Below are 26124 nucleotides of genomic sequence, written 5' to 3'. Positions count from 1 at the left end.
TATAGGTCAAAATTAATTTTTAATATTTACAATACATGCTTCTTTTAAAATCTTATCTTAATTAACAAAACACTTTTTTTTTTTTTTGGCTGTGGGGTGCAGCTGCTTGATGTGGGATCTCAGTTCCTGGACCTGGGATTGAACCCGGGCTGCAGCTGTGAAAGCGCCAAGTCTTAACCATTCAATAGACCGCCAGGGAACTCCCACAAAACACTTCAAAGCATTAAATATATTATATTATAATAAACTTTTGTGGGGTAATAGAAATACATGTTCAAAGAGAGAAAAGAATAATGCTAAATTGGCACTGTATTTATTTTTTATTTTTTTATTTTTTTTTTGCATTTTAGGGCCGCACGTGCGGCATATGGAGGTTCCCAGGCTGGAGGTTGAATCGGAGCTGTCGCTGCCAGCCTACACCACAGCCACAGCCATGCCAGATCTGAGCCGCATCTGTGACCTACACCACAGTTCATGGCAATGCTGAATCCTTAACCCACTGAGCGAGGTCAGGGATCGAACCTGTGTCCTCACAGACACTAGTCAGGTTCATTACCACTGAGCCACAACTGGCACTTCCCGTCGCTTTATTTTTTAAATGGACTATAATAGATGTCAAATTGTTCTAATACCTAGATCCCAATTGAATATATTTTAAAATTGTGAAAATCGATATTTAGAATATACTGGAAATTATAGTCTCTGAAACTTTTAAACCACACAAAACCATATACTGTCGATGCTTGTGTTTTTGAGGTGCCACCGTGGTACCGAGAACGTCTGCAGGAAAAGGGATCCGACGGCCATGCTAGCTTGTTTCCCACGGCTGGGCAACAGCAAGCGTCCCTGCGAGGGCGGGGCGAGCAGGGGACAGCGCCCCTCCCCAGGAGCACCAGCGGAACTGAGAATGGTTATCCCTCGCCCCCAGAGGGTTATCTTCTGCTGGTGTTGTTCCCAGTCCTCTGTCAGCTGTTTCCATTAGTTATACGGTTGCTCCTGCGGAACTCGGCTCTGTTCCCAAAAAAGGCAATTCCTCTAACTCACTCAACTGATGATTCCCACTCATGTTGATCTGGCTTTAGAAAAGGTTAATCAAGTTTTCCCTAACTTCAAAACTCCAGGCATGTCACTACAGGAGGACTAGAGTTCATAGAAGACGAAATATTTAACTCATTTAAAATATAAACGTCAAGAAAGACGACACATTCAACTATTTTAAATGAGACTTCACGAAACATATGGAGCTTCATGTGCTACTCGGTCAGGAGGGCCGGGCCGCTGCGAGGTCTGGACAGAGGTGCTGAGCGGCCGCCTGGCTTTGCCTCCCAAAGGAAACCTTCCTGGGTGGTGCTAAGAGTCATCACTCCCCTTCGTGCAAACGACAACACTCTGGGTCTGGATCACCCCCCCGGGGCACATCCGTGGATATCAGGAAACGAAAGCCTTCCACGTGGGCACGTTACCTCACATTAACTTCAGTTTTCTTTTTACAAATTCACACCCTGAAGCAAAGGCAAAATATTAGAGATTTTTTTCTTCCAAGGCATTTTCAGCTATTTCCTGAAATACGCACAATCAGGACAGGAGTCACTGTGTTTGGTTTCTAAAGGAAGCGGAAAACTTCAACTACTTTATTTAGGAGGTCATGAAATTTAGTGCTGAGTCGTAAAAAAAAAAAGGGTATTTAACAAGGACTACTTACATTGGCACAGTGTAAGGCCAGAGCGCAGAAGACGGCAAACATTTTGAAGTTGTTCTCATCCGTCTTGGAGAAGGCGCTGCCGCTGATCTTGTTCACCATCTGCACCACGCCGATCACGCTGCCTCGGCTCACGATGGGCATACACAGGATGTTGCGTGTGGTGTAGCCCGTGTACAGGTCGACCTCCCTGCGGGGGCAGCAGGGCAACGACGGGACAGGGAAACAGGCAGGAGACAGTCAGCCACACATTCTGCCAAAAACCTCAACTCAGCTTTGCAACTTACAGGCTTCTGGTACAATTAACTGTGATGGAACCATCAGCTTCTAAATTCAAAGACTGTGGCATCTGCAAATGTTTTACTACAACCTTTTAGAAAATATTCTAACCGATTTGTTCTGCTTTCCAGGGAATTTTTCAGAACAGTCTCTAGGAGGCTTTCAGCCTATCATTTGGTTTTAAGCATCCAACATTACAAAGTAAACACCTGTGGATTTAGAGGAAAAATAAAATAAATTTGGTAAAATAACATGCTCCTTTGAACTTGGTCATGTTTTTGAGAGATTTTAACTTGCTGAACAAACTTAAATGGCAGTTGCCACCTTAACAATTCAGAGCAGGGGTCAGCAAACCACAAACTGTGGGCAAGCCAGCCCTCTCCTGCCTCGTAAACGGTATTAATGGAACAAGACCGCCCCATTCCTCTCCGAGGGTGGCCACCACCCTACGGGAATGCTGAGGACTTGTGACAAAAATGTTACAGCCGTCTAAGCCAAAAATACTCTCTATCTGATCCTTAGAAGAGGAGGTTTGCTGACTCCTAATTTAGAGAAAATCTTTTTCAAAAACAGGATTCGGTTGTACAGAAGCAAGCGTACAACTATAGGCAGTTGGTTAAAGGGGAGCCTTCTGTGCCTGGCTCCCTTCACTCTGGGTGATGTTTTAGAGATTCACCCACGTTGTCGATGCTTCAGCCCCTGCCCCGCCTTTTTTTTTTTTTTTGGTTCTTTAGGGCCGCACCTGTAGCATATGGAAGTTCTCAGGCTAGGGGTCAAATAAAAGCTGTATCTGCCAACCTGCACCACAGCCATAGCAATGTGGGATCTGAGCCACCTCTACCGCCCTACACCACACCTCACGGCAATGCCGGATCCTTAACCCACTGAACGGGGTCGGGGATTGAACCCACATCACCATGGATACTAGTCGGGGTCATAACCCACTGAGCCACAATGGGAACTCCCAGCCCTTCTGATTGCTGAGTAACATTCTGTGATATAGAAATGTTATTTATTTTATCTATTCACCAGTTAATGGACATTATTATTTATTACCTGCTGGGTTTTGGCAAATGTGAATAATGCCACTCTCAAGATTTGTGAACAAGTCTTTGTGTGAACAGGTATTCTTTTCCTTGGAGACACGTGGGAGTGAAGCTGATTGAGTGCTCTGTGTGCTGAACTTTACAAGAAACCGCGAATCTGCTTTCCATACACTTGAACCCACATACATCCCTACCAGCAAGGGATGAGGGTTCACGCTTCTCCACATGCTTGCCAACCCTTGCTATCTCCAGTTTTTAAGAATTTCAGTCATTCACGTTGGTCTTTAGCAGGATCTCATAGTCAAATCCCTTACAGCAAACATTTTTTCATATGTTTAATGTCATTCATCAATCTTCTTTTGTGAAGTGTCTGTTAAAATCTTGTATCCTATTTATTAAACTGGGTTATCATTATTTTGCTGGGAGTGTTTTTTATATATGCTGGATATAAATGTTGTGCCAGATATATATTTTGCAAATATTTTCTCCCAATCTGCTGCTTGCTTTTTCATGTTCTTAATGGCTGACCCATATATTTTTACATAAATGCTTTGCATAAGGATCTATAAATATTTTCAATAATAAAATAATAAGTGTTTTTTTAAGAAAGAAATTGAGATTTTCAGCATGTTCCTAATTTACTGATAAAATGTTAGCAGGGATACAACTGTGTTTATATACCAGTGATGCATATTTGACATTAACCAATCAGACACCTGAGAAAACTATTTACCGATCTCTTAGCAGAAACCCACTGCTGGAGGGCAGAGAACACTGCTGTCAAAATATCTGAACCATCATCCCCAACAGTCAGAGCAACAACCTTGAGACTGTCAATTTCAAGAGATTTAATAAGATCAAATTATATAAATTGGTTCACAGGTCTTCAAAGAAACTCAAAATGAAAAAATCTTTATAAGCAAAACCAATATCCAACTTTAATAATCTCCTATAAAGGCCATGACTTATTGAGTTCCTACTTTGCATCAGGTAAAGTTGCCAGACCTGTTATGAATACTTTCTCCAATCTTAAAAAAAAACCTACAAAATAAGTATTATCATACCCATTTTAAAGCTGAGAAAACAGCTGAGGCTCAAAGAGATGAATTTACATACTCTAGGTCATTCTAGAGCCAATAGAGGACAGAACCAGGGTTCAAAATAGCTATTTCATTACTGTATGTCGCACCTTTGAAGGTATGGCTTTTCTAGAGAATATGCTCAGGACAAAATGATGACCTATAACAAACAAAGAACTTAGTAAATGTAAACTCTGGCTTTTTCGTTCTTTTTTATAACATTAATTTTTTTTTTTGCCACACCCACGGCATGTGGAAGTTCCTGGGCCAGGGTTTGAACCCAACACTGTGCCACAGCTGGGGCAACGCTGGACCCTTAACCTGCTGTGATGCAGGGGAACTTCCGAGAATATTTTAAACCCTGAGAGATGGAGACGATTAATGGTTCAGAATCCACCATTTTATAAATATCTGAAAACACTGACTCCTACAGAGCTGGTGCAATGTAAAGCAATGCTAAGGAGGAGAAGGCTAACTGAGTGGGGACGTGGAGAACCGGGGCTCCGCCTCAGAGGTTCCAGCCACGTGGGACGGGAGAGCAGAAACTGACGCGGGACGTAAACGCCTTCTGACCTGTTGAAGCGCGGGTCGGCATAGGCGTCCGGAATGTTGAGGACTTCCCCCGTTCTCGCCACTTGACCAGCAATGCCCTTCTCAATTGAAAATCTGCAGATAAAAAAGAGAGGGACACACTAATTAAAATACAGACGTTGTAAAATCATGTGAGACATTTCACTACCACCAAATAATGAATAAAAAGAGTGTTTTATTTTAAATGCTTTTGCATTCACTGCACACTGACATACTCTCAACCATCTCATAAAATACACAAAAGTTAAGCAGAAAAACAATGCGCAGTAATCACTTGAGAACCTTGGTTTAAGACATAATTCACAATGCAGTAAATCAGTACTGTATCGCACAATGAAATTGAAAAATTACCTAGCATTCTGCAATGACCAATAACGACCATTTTTATTTGCAAAATACCTTGTAATTTACAAGATGCTTTAGCATAAATTTTCTTAATCAATTGTCACTGTGAACTGAGTCCCACAGGGATTCAGCAACTTGCCAGCATTCTTAAAATTTCAGTGACCCAGGAGTTCCCGTCGTGGCGCAGTGGTTAACGAATCCGACTAGGAACCATGAGGTTGCGGGTTCGGTCCCTGCCCTTGCTCAGTGGGTTAACGATCCGGCGTTGCCGTGAGCTGTGGTGTAGGTTGCAGACGTGGCTCGGATCCCGCGTTGCTGTGGCTCTGGCGCAGGCTGGTGGCTACAGCTCCGATTGGACCCCTAGCCTGGGAACCTCCATATGCCGCGGGAGCGGCCCAAGAAATAGCAACAACAACAAAAGACAAAAAAAAAAAAAAAAAAAAAAAATTTCAGTGACCCGATGAACTCAAGAAGGCAGGTCAACACCAGTGTGCTTTTGACCACATACACAACCAAACCTACTGGTCATGTGTGATCCTGAGACACAGGACTTGAATTTTCAGGCATTTGCAACACAAGTACTGCACCAAAATAGCACAATCTGTAACTTCTAGTATTTTTACTTCTCTAATTTGTTACATTTAAAAACTGTCAAAACACAAGCATCATCTGATTACACTGAATGTTTTGATATCTCATATTATCATTTTCTTTTATACATATTTTCTCAAATTTAGTTTTCTCATTGCAATATTATAATCATAAAGGCACTCATTCAAAATTTAGTTCAGATGTTTACAATCACAATAGCCCCAAAATTACTTTTATAATATTACATTTTTGCCATTATAGAAAATAATCACTCTTGAAATACAACTCCACCCTAAGGATTTTTCCCTAAGAAAAATTCAAAGGAGAATTGACACCAAACAGAACTAACTTTCTTAAAACACCAAAAAGTGAACCCAACATTGCATTGCATAAAATGCAAGCTTGTTTTTTGTCCTGGTTTTCTTGTGCTTTGAACAAAATGAACACAGCAAATTAGACTGCCTTGAGCAGAGCATCAGAATGCGCTTCATGGTTTATGCTCGATTTTCTGGGTCCGTGGGTAGCTCTGTGTGGTTTGCTATCTTGGCCAGTGGAAGCCGCAAGTGAGGGGCTCACCCCTCCATAAATGGCTGGCATCCACCAGTCAGCCGGGAGAGCTACAGCCAACCACACCCCCGCAGGGGCTCCACGATGATACTATCTTCAAAATGAGGTCAAGGCCAGCACTGTCAGGGAACACCCCAACCTTCAGCAAGAGAAATGACTTAACCTAAACGGCTATATCCATACTGATTTACTGAACTCTTAAAAAACCAAATAAAAAACAAAACAATTTTTAAAAATCCTAAATAGTGTCTACGAGTCAGAGTTATGAGAGTGTGGACTGTAGGTTCTATGACCCCGGACCCTGGAGGGGACCACCCAAGGGAGAGCAGCTGTGAGGCCCAGGGAGGGTTACAGCCCACGTTTCCTTCACACCTGCAAGGCCCCCTCCATGACAGCGGCCCAGGGGATCGCAATTCTTACTCATAAGGAACAGTATTTTACCAGAATGTTATAAATGCCAACATGTGGAAAAGCAGTTGATCAAGACAGAGCAAAAGAAACTCAAATATCTGAAAAAATTCAACTTCCGAATGTTCGGCTTGATTTTTAGCAGTTCTGTGCCAGGACCCCTCGTGGTGTTCAGGCTGTGCTATGACTGAATGACTCCTCTACCAGCCAAACAAACGCCAGTCTGTTCACTTAAGTGACAACAGCTGCCACTCAGAGCGCAAAGAAGGCTTCCGTTTCAAGATGCTGCAAGAATGTGCTCTAGGATGGATTAAATCAGCCGCTCAACTACAGAGTAATGTGCTGAGGTTATCAATCACAGCAGGTCCATTTCCACTGCGGCCTGGACGCTGAGACAACCCTACAGGTCGGGAAGCGTGGGGGCGAAAGTGTTTAAAGTACACCTGCTCCTAGACACAGGAAACCCTGCAGACTCCAGGTAGGGTGCACCTTTACCTACCTGGGAGCACTAGTAAGTTTTTCCAACATGATTTCCAAAAGGACCGCCTCCGGAAGACGGCATTTCCAGGAGTGACGCTAAAGCTTCCTAGGCGCGGTTTCGCTGGCACTGCAATGTCATTCCCAGAAGTACTACCTTCAGGAGGCGGGTCCTGGTGGGAATGATATCACAGTATGACAAGTGCTGTCAGCACACCTGTGAACAGGCACAGAAAAGTGGGTAACAGAACACCTGCACGGCTGCGGTCACAGCAAGGACATGCCACTTCCGGCTGTACCTTATTTCTTTGGTCTTCTTGAAGACAGGCTTTCCTTCCTTCTCCTCCCCAATGTCGAAAAGGTCTGAGTACAGCTCCTTGTTCTTATGGTCCACCTGGAAAAGCGCACAGCGATCGGCGTTCACCAGGTTTTTGGCATATATCTGCAGACAAGCGAGAAAACCGGGTGAGCTAGTGAGAGGGTCAAGAGTCTATTTCTTCGGAAATAAATACGAATTTCAGCTTGCTACGTGGCGACTGGGTGGGAGACTAGCATTATAATCAAATAGAAATGGGTATATAAGTACAAAAAAATGACACTATAGGTCATTGTCAACATGCTAACACGAGCAGCCGCCCTGCGTCCAGGCTGTGGTGCCAGAAGCTGGAATGCAACACTTGCAGGAAGGCTGGAAAGCAGGCCCTGGCCTCACTCGCGAGAGCCTGTCTGTCGCCCTGGCTCCTCTTCCAGAACCTCTCCAAGCCTCCCTGGTGCCTCAGGCCTGGCCTCTGTTGGCTCCAAGGCCAGCACCCACTCTGACTGGCTGGTGTTTACAATGTACCAGTTTCAAAAATGAGAAATACAACCTGTATGTAACAAGACATAAAAAAAATGAGAAATAGAACCTCTAACGAGACATAAAAAAATGAGAAATAGAACCTCTAACGAGACACACCATATTCGTATTCTCATTAGCTGCATTTTATTTGCTGCGCTAACAATGCGTAATAATTAGTAAGCGCTTACTATGTGCCGAGTGCTTTTTATATACTTATGTGCATTCGTCCATTTAATCCTCACAATAACAATATTAATTCAGGGGAAATCTGTCTCCATTTTACACATTAGGAAAATCGAGGCACAGAGGGCGAACTGAACTCACCCACCATCGCGCGGCGGGTAAACGGTGGAGCTGGTGTTTGAACGCACGCCAGCTGTTTCCACGCCCTATGCTCTTACAGCAGATACATTTTTCCATTTCTGAATGGAAAACTGTGCATTCACGTCGTCACTCATTTGTTCATCAACATCCTTCAACAAGTGTCTATTTAATGCCTAATACATCTCACTGTCCCCAGTGGGTTGGGATTAAAGTTGCAAATGCTGTATCTGCATATAGTTAGAATGCCGGCAACTTCCACCCTCCAGACGATAGACATGAAAACATCGTTCAGAGAAAGAGAATTAATTCTCAGAGTAAAAAGAGCCATCACAAAGTCTATGCAAAAGGGACACAGGACACCTTGTGGCCAGAGGAAAATACACAATCTCATGTAAAAATACCTTACAGATTTAAGAAAAAGAAATCAGAGTGGGTGAGGTACCCTTTCCATCGTCAGAGCACACCTCTATCTTTACCGCTATCGTGAACCCGCATTCACTCGACAACCCCTCGCTGTGCCTTACGGGCCGGGGACAAGCCAGTGGGGCGTCATGAGTGTCAGAACCTGCAGTTTACTTGTCTCCTCCACCGGGCTGTGAGTTCGCTGGCAGGAGAAACTGCTCCCTTCCCCCCTCAGGATTCCAAATGCCCAGCACAAGGCCTCGGGTAGAGAGAGGTCAGCTAACATCCAGGAGCCATTTAAATCTACCCCACTGCCTGCGTTTGTACGTCCCGTTTCCCGTTTCACCGGGGCAGAGCCATGCTTTAGGTACTGTCTATAGTTGCTACGAGAGCAGAGCTGAGTAGCTGCAACAGAGTATGGCCCAGGAAGCATAAAACGTTACCATTGAGACCTTCACAAACAAGCTCGCCAACTCATAGATGAGAACATGTGAGATCTCCATCATCTAAGAACTACCCACAGATATCTGAGGAAGGAGGAAAACCCGAAGGGAGGAAGAGGGAGACGGAGCTGTGTTGTTGGCAAACCCGGAAGAATGAGCCAACCATTTTGCAAACTCAGGAGATCTTGAATTATTAAACAATAATGATGACCCTGCATTATTAAATTATATACAGAGAAATTTACATCCTTAGTGGTCAGGTTAGTTGCTTAACACTTTGGCACATACTTATGTGAATAGTTGTAAAAACATGGATGAAATGCTTTTCTAGAAAAAGGAAATAAATTTAGAAGGAGCTGGAAAATGTGAATGGGATCAGAACCATAAACACAACTGAAATTTTCACTGTAAAAAAAAATTATTCCCATAACTTTTATTCCTATAAAAGGCATCAGGCTGAAATGATTTCAAATGTGAATTATTCAGTATCTTCACAAAATCATCTATATTTTCAAAAACACTTTGAGAAAAAAAATCCAACCTCAGTCTCTTCTTTGTCTCCTCTAATTCAGGGTTATCTTTTCAAAACACAAATCTGATCTTATACCCTCTACTTTAAGAGTCAAAACTCCCTCCAAGGTCTGAACGACTTGGCCCTGCCCAGGGCACCTCTGCACAGAAGCATTCTGGTCCTTCCTCCTCTGAAGCACCCATCCCTCCTCTTTGCCTCCTTAACTCTCCCATGCACCCTTCAGGCCTGGGGTCACCTCCTCAGGAAACCCTTGCATGGCTTCGACTAGGTCATGAGCTTCTTCTCATAAGGTCTCACAGCACCGTGTTCTGCTCCTTCAGGGTCCCTAATATGCCTGAAATTTACATTTATGATGGTATTTGATTAGTGTTGTCTTCCCTACTACACTGTACGCTCCATGAGGACAGAGACTGTGAAGGGATTTGCTCATCATTTTAGAAATCCAGCTGCCATCCAGCCTGGGAATACCCAAGAAATATATAGAAAAATGAATGAATAAAAATCTGAAGAGATCAATACCATGGAAGAAACTGAAAACACAATCTATTCCCCAAAAAGACTCCAATGGTTTTGCAGCTGATTTATATCAAACTTGAAAGAATGAATGATTCATTTATTAGTTAGGCCATTTTAGTCCATACAAAAGAATGGAACATTTCTCAAGCCATTTTATAAGTATGGTATAACCCCAGCACCAATTTTACCCAAAGGCAGAAAAAAAGAAAACCACTGAGCAATCTTACTTATGTCAGAAAGACATGCTAACAACCACTTCAGGGGTAAAGATTACAACTAAATAGGGGTCGGTTATCTCAGGAATGAAAGACTCATTTATCATTCAGTAATAAATTAATATGATTTCCTATTCTAATTAATTAAAGGAAAAAGTTACATAATTTCAATAATGGCTTACAAAATTTTGATAACACTCCACACCCAATCTGATACAAACTCAAAGCTAATTAGGAATAGAAGGAAAAGGCTTTACGTTGATAAAGAGCATCTATTGGGGGACCGTCAACAAATATACACAGCAATGAAATGTGAGAAGTTCCCATTAAGGAAGCTATATTCACTCCCGCTAGTTCCATTCAACAATGTTCTTAGGCTCTACCAAATAATTTTTTTCTTTTGTCTCTTAGGGCCGCACTGGCTGCATATGGAGGTTCCCAGGTTAGGGGTTGAATCAGAGCTGTAGCCACCAGCTCATGCAAGAGCCACAGCGACGTGGGATCTGAGCCACATCTGCGACCTACACCACAGCTCACGGCAACGCCAGATCCTTAACCCACTGAGCAAGGCCAGGGATCGAACCCGTGTCCTCAAGGATGATAGTCAGGTTCATTAACCACTGAGCCATGACAGAAACTCCTCTACCAAATACACTTTTTAAAAATAAATAAACAGTGTAAACACTTGAAAAGTTGAACCACTGCTCTCATCATAGGCATTATAAATTATTTTCTTTCTTGAAAATCCAAGACTATAAACTGGAAAAACAACTCACCAAGTATGAGAGACCAAAGTCAATCCATTCAACTGAAAGATTATTTTTTAATTTGAAAATAAGACAATAAATTTGTATGAGAAGACTGACCATATGTTAATAATATCAACTCTACTTAAGATTTTATTAAATTTAAGGTAATTCCAATATAAATCACACGCCATGATGAAGAGGGATATATCACAGGAATGCAAGGCTAGTTTAGTCTTCAAAAATCACCTTATATAATACATGATAGGTGAACAGAATAAAAAACAAGAAACACATGATCATCTTAATAAATACAGAGCAAACGGATGTCTACAAAATCCAACATCTGATTATTATGTAAAACACCCGAAAAACTAGAAACATAGGGGAGCTTCCTCACCCTAAGGAAGACCACCAGGAAAAGCCCGCAGATGATCCACACCCTTAACGGGGAAAGGCTGGAGACGGGACGCGCTCCAAGAGCAGCAGCGAGACAAGGATGCCCACGATCACATCCCCTAGGTCAACACGGCGCTGGAGGATCTCGTCAGGACAACCACGCAAGGAAGGCAAAAAGGGCTTCCAGACTGGAGAGAAGGAACTAAAACTATCACTGATTGTAGATGGCATGACCTTACATAGAGAAAACCCTAAAGAAACCACTAAGAAACTACTGGAAAGAATGAGTTCATCAAGGCTGTAGGATACAAGATCAAAATACAAAAAAAATTTTTATTTCTATACATTTTCAAGGAAAATCTGAAAATAAAATTAAGAACAAAATTCCATCTAAAATACCATTAAAAAATAGGGAGTTCCCTTCATGGCTCAGTGGTTAACGAACCCAACTAGGATCCATGAGGATGCGGGTTCGATCCCTGGCCTTGCTAAGTGGGTTAAGGATCCGGCGATGCTGTGAGCTGCAGTGCAGGTCACAGACACGGCTTGGATTTGGCATTGCTGTGGCTGTGGTATATGCCAGCAGCTGTAGCTCTGATTCAACCCCTAGCCTGGGAACTTCCATATGCCACTGGTGTGGCCCTAAAAAGCAAAAATAAATAAATACATAAAGTAAAAAAATAAAATAAAATACCTAGGAATAGCTTTACCAAAATAAGAGCAATACTTATGAAATAGTGTTGAAAAAATTGGAAATGTCTAAATAAATGGAAAACACTCCACGCTGATGTACAGGAAGATTAATATCATTAAGGCGGCAATAGTCCCCAAACTGATCTACAGAGCCAACAAAATCCCTTACCAGAATCCTACCTGAAGTATTTGTAGAAATTGACAAACTGGTTTCTAAAGTTTATACGGAATTGTGAGGGCTCCAAAGCAGCCAAGAAATTTTGAACGTGAAGAATAAATGTGGAGGACTCACACTTCCTGATTTCAAAACTTTCCATAAAGAAACAGGAACCAAGACAGAATGGTATTGTCTGAAGAGACGTGAGAGTCTAAAAAGAAAAGCATGTGTCTCTGCTCAATTGACTCTGACAGGACTATGTAAAGAGGAAATAAGAGTGCTTTTCGACAGATTTTGCTGGTGAAACGGGATAGCCACACGTAAAAGAATGACATTGGACCCTTTCACCATAAACAAAAATTAACTAACACAACCTTAAAAGCCAAAATGTAAAAGCTAAAGTTATAAAACTCTCAGAAGAAAATACTGGAGTAAAATTTCATGATACCTGATTTGGCAATGGAGTCTTAGATACGACACAAAAAGCATGAGCAACGAGAGATACAAAAGATAAATTAGACTTCATCAAAATTAAAACCTTCTGTGCTTCCAAAGACACCATCAAGAAAGTGAAAATACACAGATGGGAGAAAATATCTGCCAATCATTCATCAGATAAGGGAGTGGTACTTAAACTACACGAAGAACTCCTAGAACTCAACACTAAAAACTCAACTGCAAAGCAGCCAATGAAGCTGAATCTCTCCTCACATGAAAAGACGTTCACATCATTAGTCACAGGGAAATGCTAATCAAAACTCATTGAGATGGAAGCTCACATTTACCACGACGGCGGTGATGAGAAAGTGAGAAAATAACCAGTGTCGGTGAGAGCGCGGGCGCGGCGGGATTAGAATCCGGGGCGTGCTGTTAGGGATGTAAAATGGTCAAGCACCACGGAAAACAGTTTTGCAGTTCCTCAAAAATTTAACCATAGATTAACCATATGACCTAGCAATTTCTCACTCTCACCTCAAACAGCTGAAAACAGGTATTAGAACAACACACAAAAAATTGTACCCAAATGTTCAAAGAAGCACTATTCACACTAGCCAAAACATGCAAAGAATCCACATGTCTATAAGTTGATGAATGGTCTTGAAAACTGCTGAAAACTGTTTTTTAAAAATAATATCAATGATACAAGATCTGGTCAATAAGTGTTTCCTGTACTCCTTGTACAAGTTCTATTTCAGTTCATATTACAACAATATATTTTTATGTCCTTAATGCTTTTCATTGCTTTATAAATTCCTTTAATTTTGTCCTAACCAGAGAGATTATTATTATTATTTTTACTATGCAATCAATCATTCTCCTTTTTTTGTCCAAATAGTTGCACCTTGAGCAATGTGGGGGGTTGAGGAACCAAGCCTCTGCATGATGAAAAATCCACAAATAACTTACATCAGCCTTCCACATACACTGTTTCTCTGTATCCACGGTTCCACATCTGCGAATTCAACAACCGTGGATCGTGTAGTAGCATAGCATTAACTACTGAAAAAAAGCCACGTGTAAGTGGACCTGGTCAAGCCCGTGTAGTTTAAGGGTCAACTGTAAAATCACCAACATAACTAATTACATAAAGAATATGCTGAAAGAAATAACCCCCTCAGTAAACTTTCTGTTTCTACAAGACACTGAGCCTACCACACTCCGTACCTGCCATGATGTCAAAGAGAAACAGAGCAGGGCATGTCATGAAACCTGGACATGAAAAAAGCTCTTAGTGCACAGAATTACTTTATCTTGAGAAAGGCCAGGAAAATGCGAAGGAGAAAGAACATTTATCAAAATATATAGCAAGGCATGAATGGCACCAAGCAAGCCAGCCTGGCCACCCAGGGGTGCCACTCTCACTCCTGGACAAGGTGGCCACCTCTTCGGCGGAGTCCCTCCAAAGCACTGAAACAGCAACACTAAGTATGGGGGGACCTCTACTTCCAAGTGCCTGTGAGTCTTCTAGAAGAGGAAAACAATTAAGGACTAATACTAAATACCACGAAACCCAAAATTTGGGAGAATCCATTGGAAATTCCTAATGTAGCCTACATGCAAAAGGTTTTCTGAAAAAAAATCATAAAAAGAGACTTTTTCCAAATCGGCTCTCCACTAAATAATGAAAAACTCTGAGGTATTTTTTCAAAACACCATTCAATCGAAACCCCACCAAAATTAACAGAAGTGACAAATAAGTCAAGGAAACGCCCCCAGATCACTAAGCACCATCCTTTCATCATATTTAAAACAGCTTGTATGTCTCTTACATTAAAATGTTCCACAATATATTAGGACATGAATCTACTGGTTAAATAAAATCATTTTCAAAACAGAAGGCAACCTACCATTATGTGTTCAAGTAGGGAATCTATTGCAACTATGTTATCAAAATACGTTCTGAAAAAAAGGAACATAAAAACTTTAAGTAACATTATTATCAGAACACACAATGTATTAAACTTTGAATACATTTCCCACATTTATCTACATTTAAATTAAAAACATAGGTATATAGGTTGTTTGATTTTTGTCTTTTTGTGGAAACAACCTTTTATTTTATTTTATTTTATTTTGCTTTTTAGGGCCGCCCACGTGGCATATGGAGTCCCCAGGCTAGAGGCTGAATTAGAGCTCAGCTTCCAGCCTACACCACAGCCACAGCAATGCCAGATCAGAGCTGTGTCTGCGACCTACACCACAGCTCACAGCCACACCAGATCCTTAACCCACTGAATGAGGCCAGGGATCAAACCCGCATCCTCATGGATACTAGTTGGGTTTGTTACCGCTAAGCCATACCAGGAACTCCCCAATAATACTATTTTAAAGAGACAAATGGAACTTTACCATTGACTTTAGTATAAGAACTCTAATTCCAGAGAATGCATTAATAAATTTTATCAGTAAGTATTCAAGGTAGAGAGAAAGTCTGTAGCATTTAACTAAACCTATGAAGAAATAAAATTGGTTTCATCGTATTTGCTAACTCATTAATAACTCTGCTCTAAAATTAAAATTTTTAAATTTGATAAACCTCACCAATATAAAAATGTAATTACTAAAAACTCAAAAGCTAAAATGTACTTTAACTGTATTAAGAAAGCAGTGAAATTCATTTGAGAAGAAATATCAGAGTATCTAAGGATCTAACAACTTTACAGAGTAAAATATATATTCATCATTATGAACTTGTAACTACTGTGGAGGCATATGATACACACATTAAAATGTAGACTTGAGAAGCACAAGAATCAACAGGCACGTATGACAAGGAATATATAAAGAAATGCTCTTAATATAGACTCTTGGCAAGGCACTGCTTTCAGTTTTGATTTGTGAAAATGTAGCAATGATTCAGGATTAAGATAACTTACAGTAATGAACAATGCCTTTCTTAGAAGGGACACTGGCTTGAAGGCAGTGACATGCCTATTCACACTGTCCCCAGAGGAACATACTACAAGGGCCAGGGTGTCGTAAACGGGCTTCCCCTTGGGGAACAGACTTAAGGTGTCATGTGGGCATGTTCGAACTGGACTTTGGGATTCTTGCAAAGGACTCAAATACATCAGCAAGAGAAGGTGCACAGCTTCCCTCCCTCGTGTCCCGAAGTTGTCACGCCACGTGTCCCAGAGACGCTGTTTAACTCCATCTCAAAGAAGACAGTTGGCCTGGGGGATCAAGAGAGCACTCAGGCAACCCCACACCCCTCTAATCCGACATGTCAGAACAGGAGCAGCAGCTTCAGGACCCTTCAGGACTGAGGGGGTGAGAGGTGCTGCCCGGGGGTGCATGCGCGAGGGCAGGTTACTCAGGGCTGCCGCTGGAGGCCAGGGAGGGACAGGCAGTCACTCTGGCAGGTGACCTGTCAGAGGATGGACCCCGAAGCTCCCAATCCCGGGGCATTTTTTAGATTTCAACAACTAAGTAGATGGGTCAGACAGATCCAAGATCTGCCCTGCAGCAGGCAAAGCCAATATGAACCTGCAATTTCATAAATATCCCTAATTGCTTCCACTGCCAGCCCAAGGGAATTTTTCTAGGTCAAACCTCATGGAAATGGAACAGTTTCTCAAAAATGGTATCTGAGCTACCATACATGGGAAAATTAAAATATTAATAATATGTTTTAATTTATTGACATTTGCAGAGAATGCCGGAGAGGACTTTTTGGAAAATACTAAACTGGAACATTTCCTCTTCTTCTAGTGCTGTCAGTTTTCTCCCACAGAAACAGGAACACTCAGGGCATTTCTCGGTCTAGTCGCTGCCCCGTTCCAGGGAGTCTCTTTAGAAACACAGGCCGAGTTAAGGCCATCACACACACACACACACACGTGCGCCCCTTCACTTGCAAAGTGAACGCGATGAGAACGGAGCGCCAGGGTCCAAAACGGGACCGCCCTTCTCACCACACTACTTGCCCCATCCAGACTGATTGCTGCCGGCAGCGGACAGACGCAGTCTGTCACTGTCAGGCCCGCCCTGCGTCCCAAGCGCTGAGCAGCAGCAGCTGCCGCGTCCCCGGAAACGGACACTTACTTCGATACGTCGAGTAGAAAGTCATTCAGCTCAGTCTGTTTGGCAAGACCTCTGCACACCTGCCGTAGAAAACAACAAGCTATTAATCTTAAGGGGTCTCTGCTCGTTTAAGAAGAGAGATTCCAGAATACTAGTCACCTTATTTCTTTTAAAAGGCATAATCCAATCACTACTCTGATCCTTTAAAAACTGTACCTGGGCACACAGTCCACCCACGTTCAGGACCGCCAGGTCCGAGAAGTCCTTGCTGCTCACAGCGGTTATCCTAAAATACACAGACCCCTTCTCCCTGTCACACAGCTCCTCACCACCCCCAGGTGGCCGAAATGGACTTAACGAGGAGGAAAAAAAAGGAAAGTGGCTCATCCAGAGCAGAAGTCTGCTGCCACCATGTTTCCGAGTTTAAAACTCTATGCACTTCGTGATCTTTTAAATCAGGTCACATTTTCAAGAGAACCGGGCACCTTCAGCTTAGGACAAATGTTTTCACCTGCCACTTAGTTCGGTGGATGTTTTAATCTAGGAAATAGAGTCATTAAATTTGCAATATTACTGCCAGTAGGAGATTGTTCCTGGGCTTTCAGTGGAAAACAAAAACTACAATAGGACACATACCATTTACTACATAAATGCTTTGACATTATATATAAACATATAATTGGAAGATATTTAAGGCGAGGAGTAAGTAAATGTAAGTGCATAGATCAAACAGTTTAGAAACAACAAAATGCCTAGCATTCAGACTAAAGCACTGGGTCACTTGTTAACCTCCATCTGTCCTCAGAGCTGCACTCCAAACACCCTTTGCTCTCAGGAAGCCCCTGTGCAAACACCCCAGACACACACCTGCACCTGATGTATTGCTACTGAAGCCCAGGCAAGATTTGCCGTTGCGACCTGAAAAGAAGGGATGAAGTGAGTTTTCATCAGTCGCACACAGACATTCTGGCCAAAAACTCTAACATAAACATAGACGCAGAATTTTGTGAGGTCACGGCATGGCTGACTATTTTCTCAAACACAGACTGTCAAATGTGTACAAGATCTCTCTTTCACACTTTCCACTCCTTTATAATTAAGCTTAAGGCTCTCTTGTTCCTCTTAATTTGGGAGGAAAAAAATGAAAATAAATTGATCAAGAGAGCTATCATCCAATGACTTTTAACCTAAAATAATTATTTTTCAGTTTAAAAAAATACTGTGATAAAGGACTCTAAGGACAACTTTAAAATGAGGAAATACTTCCAAAACTTTGCTGACACATTCTCAAATGCCTAGCTATTCTATTTCTCTTATTTTTCATTCATCTAACAGATATTTACTGGGCTACTAGGTACCAGGCACTATTCCAGATGGGGGAGATACAGCCCCAGCAGCAGTACAGCCTAGAGTGTACTGTGGGCGGAGAAAAAAGCAAGAAGGCAAATGAGTGGAGAACACGCTCTGTTGGCTGGTGGCAGGGGCTAGACAGGGACAGGGGGCCCACACAGGGACAGGGGCCCACACAGGGACAGGGGCCCACACAGGGAAGGGGCCCCACACAGGGACAGGGGCCCACACAGGGAAAGGGGCCCACACAGGGAAGGGGCCCACACAGGAACAGGGGCCTACACAGGGAATGGGGCCCCACACAGGGAAAGGAGCCCCACACAGGGACAGGGGGGTGACGTTAGAGCACAGCCCTGCAGGAGGTGGCAGGGTTGGGGACGGAGACTAACGGCATCCAGGCAGAGGGAGAGCAGAGGCTCGGGCTCCGTCTAGGAGCCGGCCAGGCTTGCTCAGGGCTTTGTGGCTACAGGGCGGAGGAGGCTGGAGGAGGAGAAGATGGGCCATCTGGGAAAGTGGACAGCCTGCAGGCCACCGAGGCACCTGGGCGAGCACTCCATGTCCAGACAGATCAGGTACTATTCGGTTTTAGTATTAATGAGCCATATTCTGTTTCAGGGAACAGTGAGCGTAAGCTATTGCTTCCCCAACGGATTTTTTGATGCTGGACGTCTCAGTCAGGACAATCTCTAGGATAAGGACATTTTTTAACAGGACAGAAAGTCAACCAGAATGTGAAAACTCCCCAACGCCAACCTACTATGTGGTATTTTATTTTATTTTTATTTTTGTTGTCAAAATAGATCCTTACTAAATAAATCACTATAGTTAGTTTCCTCTCTAAACACCTGCCTTAGAAAAAAGTTTTTAAAAATCATTAGTATCAAAATATTATTAAGAAAGGTATGGCTTTAAATACTCACTCATTAAATATTCATTCATTCATTAACTGAACAAGCAATGAGTGTCCTCAACGAACCAGGTACAACCAAAAATCCTGTGCAGGCCTCACCTCCTGATGACTCAGGCAGAAGGCTTCTTTGCCCCAGTGCCTGTACAGCTCAAGGATACCGATCAAATCACCGATCGCAGTGACAATTGGCAAACAAAGAACAGACTGGATACGAGTCCCTGATTCCAGTCCGGTACCTCGTGGAAATCGTTCATCCTAAAAAAAAAGGGGGAAAAAGATACAATTCAGTGAAAGAAATGGAATCACGATGGTATAATTCTATCAGAAATTACCTAATACTTGTAATCAATAATAAGCACTCCTTTTCAAAGGAAAGACAAAGGACAATGGCCACTATAAGCCTAGTTTAAGAAAACACAGAATCCCTCTTGCGGCTTAGTGGGTCAAGAACCTGCCATAGTCTCCAGGAGGGATGTGGGTTCGATCTCTGGCCTCACTCAGTGGGTTGAGGATCTGGTATTGTTGTGGCCGTGGTGTAGGCCAGCAGCTGCACCACCAATGTGATCCCCAGCCTGGGAACTTCCATATGCTGCAGGTGCAGTCATTTAAAAAAAGAAAAAGAGAAAGAAAAAGAGAAAGAAGAAAAGAAAATGCTTATCTTTAGCAACATAAAACTTATACCCAAACACTGCTTTAATATTTCTTTATCATTGTATGGTAGAATTTAATTAATGCATGAATACACATTAACTTCATGCAATAATAAAGTAATTATGATAGTGAACATTTATTTATTCCTTACCTTTCATGAGCCAGAACTCTCTAAGGGCTTTACAGTTATAATGCCACAAGTGAAAGTAACTCCAAATGTAAATACCACAGGAAGGAAATTATATATAAACATTTTTTCTCTTCTATTTTTAAGGTTAGAATAACACAAAAGCATGTTAATGACAGTCATTGTAACTAAACCTCAAAGGCCCATGTTAGGTATTCAAATGATCCAATAATTAGCAATTACCCATCATAAGAAATGAAATTAGCTCTTCAACTTCATTTTCTAGCTTAGTAAAATCACTCAAAGGAATACAGGGATCAAATGAATTAATACCAAAACACTGATTCTATTTATTACATTTCTGCTATCTCTAAGAAGCTTTTCATGAACCAAGAATAGTACAAATCTATACCTGTAATTTACAAATCTCTTAAAAGCTTGCATACACATACAATACAACATTTTCAAATGACAACTTACATAGTATCTACTTTTAACATTTACTTCTTGGAGTTCCCCTCACGGCTCAGTGGATAACAAACCAGACTAGCATCCATGAGGACACAGGTTCGATCCCTGGCCTCACTCAGTGGGTTAAGGATCTGGTGTTGCCATGAGCTGTGGTGTAGGTCGCAGACAGGGCTCGGATCCCACATTGCTGTGGCTGTGGTGTAGGCCAGCAGCTGTAGCTCTGATTTGACCCCTAGCCTGGGAACCTCCATGTGCTGTGGGTGCAACCCAAAAAAGACAAAAGACAAAAAAAAAAAAAAAAAAAAAAAAAAAAAAAACCGAAAACAAAACCAAAACACCATTTACTTCATTTACTTCTTAAAATGAAATATACTTGACATATAATACTATGGAAGCTTAAGATACACCACATGTTGATTTGATACATTTATATATTGTAATAGGATTGCACCTGTAGCATTAGTTAGTACCTCTATCAAGCTACATATTTATCTCTTCTTTTTGTGGTGGGGATGATTAAGATCTAGTCTCTGAGAAAGTTTGATGATTATAATACAATATTGTTGGCAAAATGATGATGATGACGGCATGATACTATAAATGGAAAACCCTAAGGGCTCCACACAAAAACTACCTGATCTGATAACAGAATTCAGCAAAGTAACAGGATAAAAGATTAACATTCAGAAATTGGTTGCATTACCAATGATGAAATAACAGAAAAGGAATTAAAAAAATAAAACCTTTTAAAATAGTATCCCCTCAAAAAAAAAAATCTAGGAATAAACCTGACCAAGGTGGTAAAAGATTTATGTACTAAAAACTATAGGACATGAATAAAAGAAATGAAAGAGAATTCAAAGAAATGGAAAGATATCCTATGCTCCTAGATTAGAAGAATTATTATTGTTCAAATGGCCCAAAACAATTTACAGTTTTAATGCAATCCCTATCAAATTACCCATGACATTTCCCACAAAACTAGAAAAAACAATCCAAAAATTTATATGGAACCATAAAAGATCCAGAATTGCCAAAGCAAAGCAGAGGGGAAAACAACAACAAAAACCCAAAAACAAATAGGAGGCATTAAATCTTCCAGACTTCAGGTAATATTACAAACCTATATTAACCAAAGGAGTGTGGTATTGGTATAAAAACAGACATGGATCAATAGAACAGAGACCAGAAATAAACCCAGACACCTACATTCAATTAATCTTTGACAAAGGAGGCAAGAATATAAAGTGGGAAAAAGACTGTCCCTTTAGTAAGTGATGCTAGGAAAGTTGGACAGTTGCATGTGAATCAATGAAATTAAAAAATACCTTCACTTCATGCACAAAAATAAACTTAAAATGGCTTAAAGACTTAAACATAGTACATGACGCTATAAAATTCCTGGAAGAAAACATAGGCAAAACATTCTCTGACATCAGCCATACAAATGTTTCATTAGATCCAACTCGCTAGGCAATAGAGACCAAAACAAAAATAAACAAATGGGACTTAATCAAACTTATAAGCTTTTGCACAGAAAAGGAAACTAAGAAAGAAAGAAAGAAAGAAAGAAAGAAAGAAAGAAAGAAAGAAAGAAAGAAAGAAAGAAAGAAAGAAAGAAGGAAAGAAAGAAAGAAAGAAGGAAAGGAAAGGAAAGGAAAGGAAAGGAAAGGAAAGGAAAGGAAAGAAGAAAGAAAGAAAGAAAAGAAAAAAGAAAAGAAAGAAAAGCCAACCACGGGATGGGAGAATGGCCAGCATTAGAAAGTCTGTAACTGTGTAGCATACAAACGCTGGAGAGCGTGTGGAGAAAAGAGAGCCCTCCCACACTGCCGGTGTGAGTGAAGTCTGTGCAACCACTATGGAAAACCGTACGTAGGTTCCTCGAACTAAAACATAATTAACATATGATCCATGAGCAATCCTACTCCTGGGAGTATAGCCAGAAAGAACTGTAATTGACTGGGAGTTCCCAGCGTGCCTCAGCGGAAATGAATCTGACTAGCATCCATGAGGACGCAGGTTCAATCCCTGGCCTCGCTCAGTGGGTTATGGATCGCGTTGCCATGGGCTGTGGTGTAGGTCACAGAGGTGGCTCAGATCTGGTGTGGCTGTGGCTGTGGCATAGGCCAGTGGCTACAGCTCTGATTCAGGCAATAGCCTGGGAACTTCCACATGCCACCAGTGCAGCCCTAAAAAGACAAAAAAAAAAAAAAAAAAAGAACTATAATTGAAAAAGATAGATGCACCGCTATTGACCACTGCGGCACTATTCACAATAGCTAAAACATGGAAACAACCTAAATGTTAATCAAGGGATGGCTTGAGAAGATGTGGTGTGTATATACATATGTGGTATATATACACACACACAATGTATATGGAATTGTACAATGTGTATACACATACACCCACACACACACACATACACACAATGGAGAACTACTCAGCCACAAAAAAAGAATGGAATAATGCCATTTGCAGCAACATGGATGCAACTAGAGATTTTCATACTAAGTAAATAAGTCAGACAGAAAAAGACAAATGTCATATGATATCACTTACAGGTGGGATCTAAAATATGGCACAGATGAACCTTCTACAAAATGGAAACAGACTCACAGATATGGAAAATAGGCTTGTGGTTGCCAAGGGGGACGTGGGGAGGGAGGTGGATGGACAGGGAGTTTGCGGCTAGTAGATGCAAACTATTTCACTTAGAATGGACAGACAACAAGGTCCTATTAAAGAGCAAAGGGAACTATATCCAGCCTCCTGTGACAGACCACGATGGAAAAGAATATAAAAAACGTTATGTATATATCATGTGTGTGTGTGTGTGAGAGAGAGAGAGAGAGACTGGGTCATTTTCCTCTACTGCAAAAATTGGCACAGCACTGTAAATGAATTACACTTTGATAAAAATTTAAGAAAATTTTAAACACTATTAGAAAAACATAACATACAATATTGTTATCTATACAAATTATACTGTGAAACTTTCATTTTTAAGTAATTTTTCTTTTCTGTATTTGATAAAGTAACTAGTAACCTGATTTGTTCGAGGTCATATAGATAATTGATAGCAAAACCAAAATTAAAACCTAGACTTGGTGACTCCAACATAGCACATCTCAGAGCAAATTCATGAGACCTACAGACTCATTCGTAGGCTTGTCACTTTTAAAGTCTGAGCTCACGAAACGACACGTCGTCACTGTGCTGTCACACGTGCTCTGGAAGACCGCCTTGCAGGCTCCAGTTCATTTCTCTGCGCCCATGGCCTCGGTCACATCCTGAGACTGGCTAACCTGAGAGGAGGGAGTCTGATGCAAGGGGAGGCTTGAAAACTCACATGCGTCCTCTTCGTCCCTCTGGCCCCTGCCACCATCAGGGGAGGCTTGCTGGAAGGGGCCGTGAGACACACAGAGAAGGAAGGAAGGCCACCTGAGACCAGCCAGCTCCTAGGTGATGGCCAGCTGATCTCAGATGCATGAGCAGGCCCCGTGGGAGGCAGCCCAGATGAGCAGAACAGCCTGACAGGCAGTGAGTGGTCGCTGCATGACACCACTAAATCTGGGCTAGTCTGTCACGCAGTAATAGCTAACTCATCCATACATATCCTGCTTGGCTACGAAACATAAAACAGTGATCATTTAGTTTATGTGAATATAAAATATATTTGTATGCTTAACTATTCCGGCGAATGTTGAGAGAACTACTCACATCCAGCTCTTAGGGGTGTGTAACATACTACTTTTGGAGTACAAAGAATTAGTTGACACACAAATGCATTAATGATCTGTAGCTTGCTTTAATGCTGTTATAAAATGGCTTAAATTATAACATCAAGAGTATATGTTGGAGTTCCTGTTGTGGCCCAGCAGTGAAGAATCTGACTAGTACCCATGAGGACATGGGTTTATCTCTGGCCTCACTCAGCAATTAAGGCTCCAGTGTTGCCATGAGCTGCAGTGTAGGTCTCAGACGCGGCTCAGTGGGTTAAGGATACTTCGTTGCGGTGGCTGTGGTGTAGGCTGGCATCTACTGCTCCGATTTGCCCCCTAGCCTGGGAACCTCCATAAGACTAAAAAAAAAAAAAAAAAAAGTCATCATTCTTAATTAAATACTTCAGGTTCCGAATGTCACGAAGGGTAAAAAGCCACTTACCCCAAGGATGTCTTCCACCAGCAGTGTTTTCCTAGACTTGGCCACGTAGGCAGAGGTGGTGGTGCCCTGGGCGATGGGCCCGGCAGGAATGAGCCTGGGTTTTCCCTCCTTGATTCCAGGCGGGGTAAATACACAAAGGCTCTAGGAAGAAGAACATGTTTCATCGGCCTCCCTGTACTTCAGCACAGGACAAAAGTCCTCCTAGATATTACCTAACAAGCACGAGAAATCTGTGCGCCGAGGAAAGAAGAGACATGAAAGGAGGAAAGCAGTGGCCACACCGGGGTCCAAGGTGGAACCCTCTCCCCTGTTCCTGAGCGCACAACAGAGAGGCGAGACACAGCGCTTATAGGAACGGCTAGACACGGGAAACTCTGATGACAGCCTCCAATTTGCATTCACAGAAAATAATAAAATGAAAAAATGCAAGTTGTCCTTTGGCTTAAGAAACTGCCACACAAGAAACCGACGCACATGGCGCCCAGCTCCCTGCAGACAGGGCGTGCACATCTGTCACTATAAGTCCAAGTGATTTGGTCATGTTTTTCATTTTTATTAAAAATCTTTCTTTCTCTGGAGTTCCCATCGTGGCTCAGTGGTTAACAAATCCGACTGGGAACGTGAGGTTTTGGGTTCGATCCCTGGCCTTGCTCAGTGGGTTAAGGATCCGGTGTTGCCATGAGCTGTGGTGTAGGTTGCAGACGCAGCTTGGATCCTACGTTGCTGTGGCTGTGGTGTAGGCCAGCAGCTACAGCTCCAATTCGACCCCTAGCCTGGGAACCTCCATATGCCTCGGGAGTGGCCCTAGAAAATGCGAAAAGACAAAACAAACAAAAAAAACCCTTTCTTTCTCAGAATATTATTTCTTTTTAAAATACTCAACCACTCCATTCCTTAAATTGGCCTGCTCATAAAATTAGATTCAGCATACTATCAATAAAATCTCTGCTCTTCCTGGTACCTACACACACAAAATTGAACAAACCTGGGCGTACGGCTCCCTCTCAAAAGAGTAGATGGGAGGGTAACATTTGAAAAGTAAATATTTAAACAATCCGATCAGTTATTTTGACTAAATCTAAGCATATTTTGAAATAAATTCCTGCTAAACAAGAATTGCTAATCAAAACAAATCATCTGGGCAGGGGGAGCAATATTTTGACATAAGTGTATTATGAGTAGATACTCAATCTGAAAAATACTAAGTTTTGGTAAATTCTCTCAACACTTCACTTTTCTCTTAAATTGGATTTGCTGGAACTGAAATGCAGTAAGTATCAGGCACCCGTCTTGAGAGAAGCCTGTTAACGCTTTACCAGCGCTAGGCTAGTTCTAGGTGATGATAACGACTTGGATGTGTAATATTAACTTACTAGATACTGTGGTTTTCCAGCTTTGTAATGCCAAAGAACCCTCTCTTCAAGTAAAACATTACAGTGACAAAAGAGTGAGCCCCATAAGCTCGGACTGCGTCCAGCCCTGGGCACAGGGAGGAGGAGAGCAGAGCTCCGGCTCACCCCACCTGCTTTAAATAAGTCGTCGCTATCGAAAGACTGCAAATTAGCTTGTACGTTTTT

The 26124-nt window shown here is 41.9% G+C and overlaps 1 protein-coding gene across 1 annotated transcript in view; it reads right to left on the bottom strand.

The window, feature by feature from the left end:
* Positions 1-26124, bottom strand: part of PDE10A (phosphodiesterase 10A) — a 273819-nt gene that overhangs the window by 55077 nt on the left and 192618 nt on the right. Inside the window, 8 exon segments of the mRNA XM_021071805.1 lie at positions 1703-1889; positions 4677-4769; positions 7382-7524; positions 14696-14747; positions 16893-16951; positions 17739-17789; positions 19231-19386; positions 24548-24688. Coding sequence (XP_020927464.1) covers positions 1703-1889; positions 4677-4769; positions 7382-7524; positions 14696-14747; positions 16893-16951; positions 17739-17789; positions 19231-19386; positions 24548-24688 — 882 coding nt within the window.

This window comes from Sus scrofa, chromosome 1 (genome assembly GCF_000003025.6).
Source record: "Sus scrofa isolate TJ Tabasco breed Duroc chromosome 1, Sscrofa11.1, whole genome shotgun sequence".
Lineage (NCBI taxonomy): Eukaryota > Metazoa > Chordata > Mammalia > Artiodactyla > Suidae > Sus > Sus scrofa.
The sequence above is the reverse complement of the archived record's forward strand: the minus strand, read 5'-3'. Positions and strand labels throughout refer to the sequence as shown.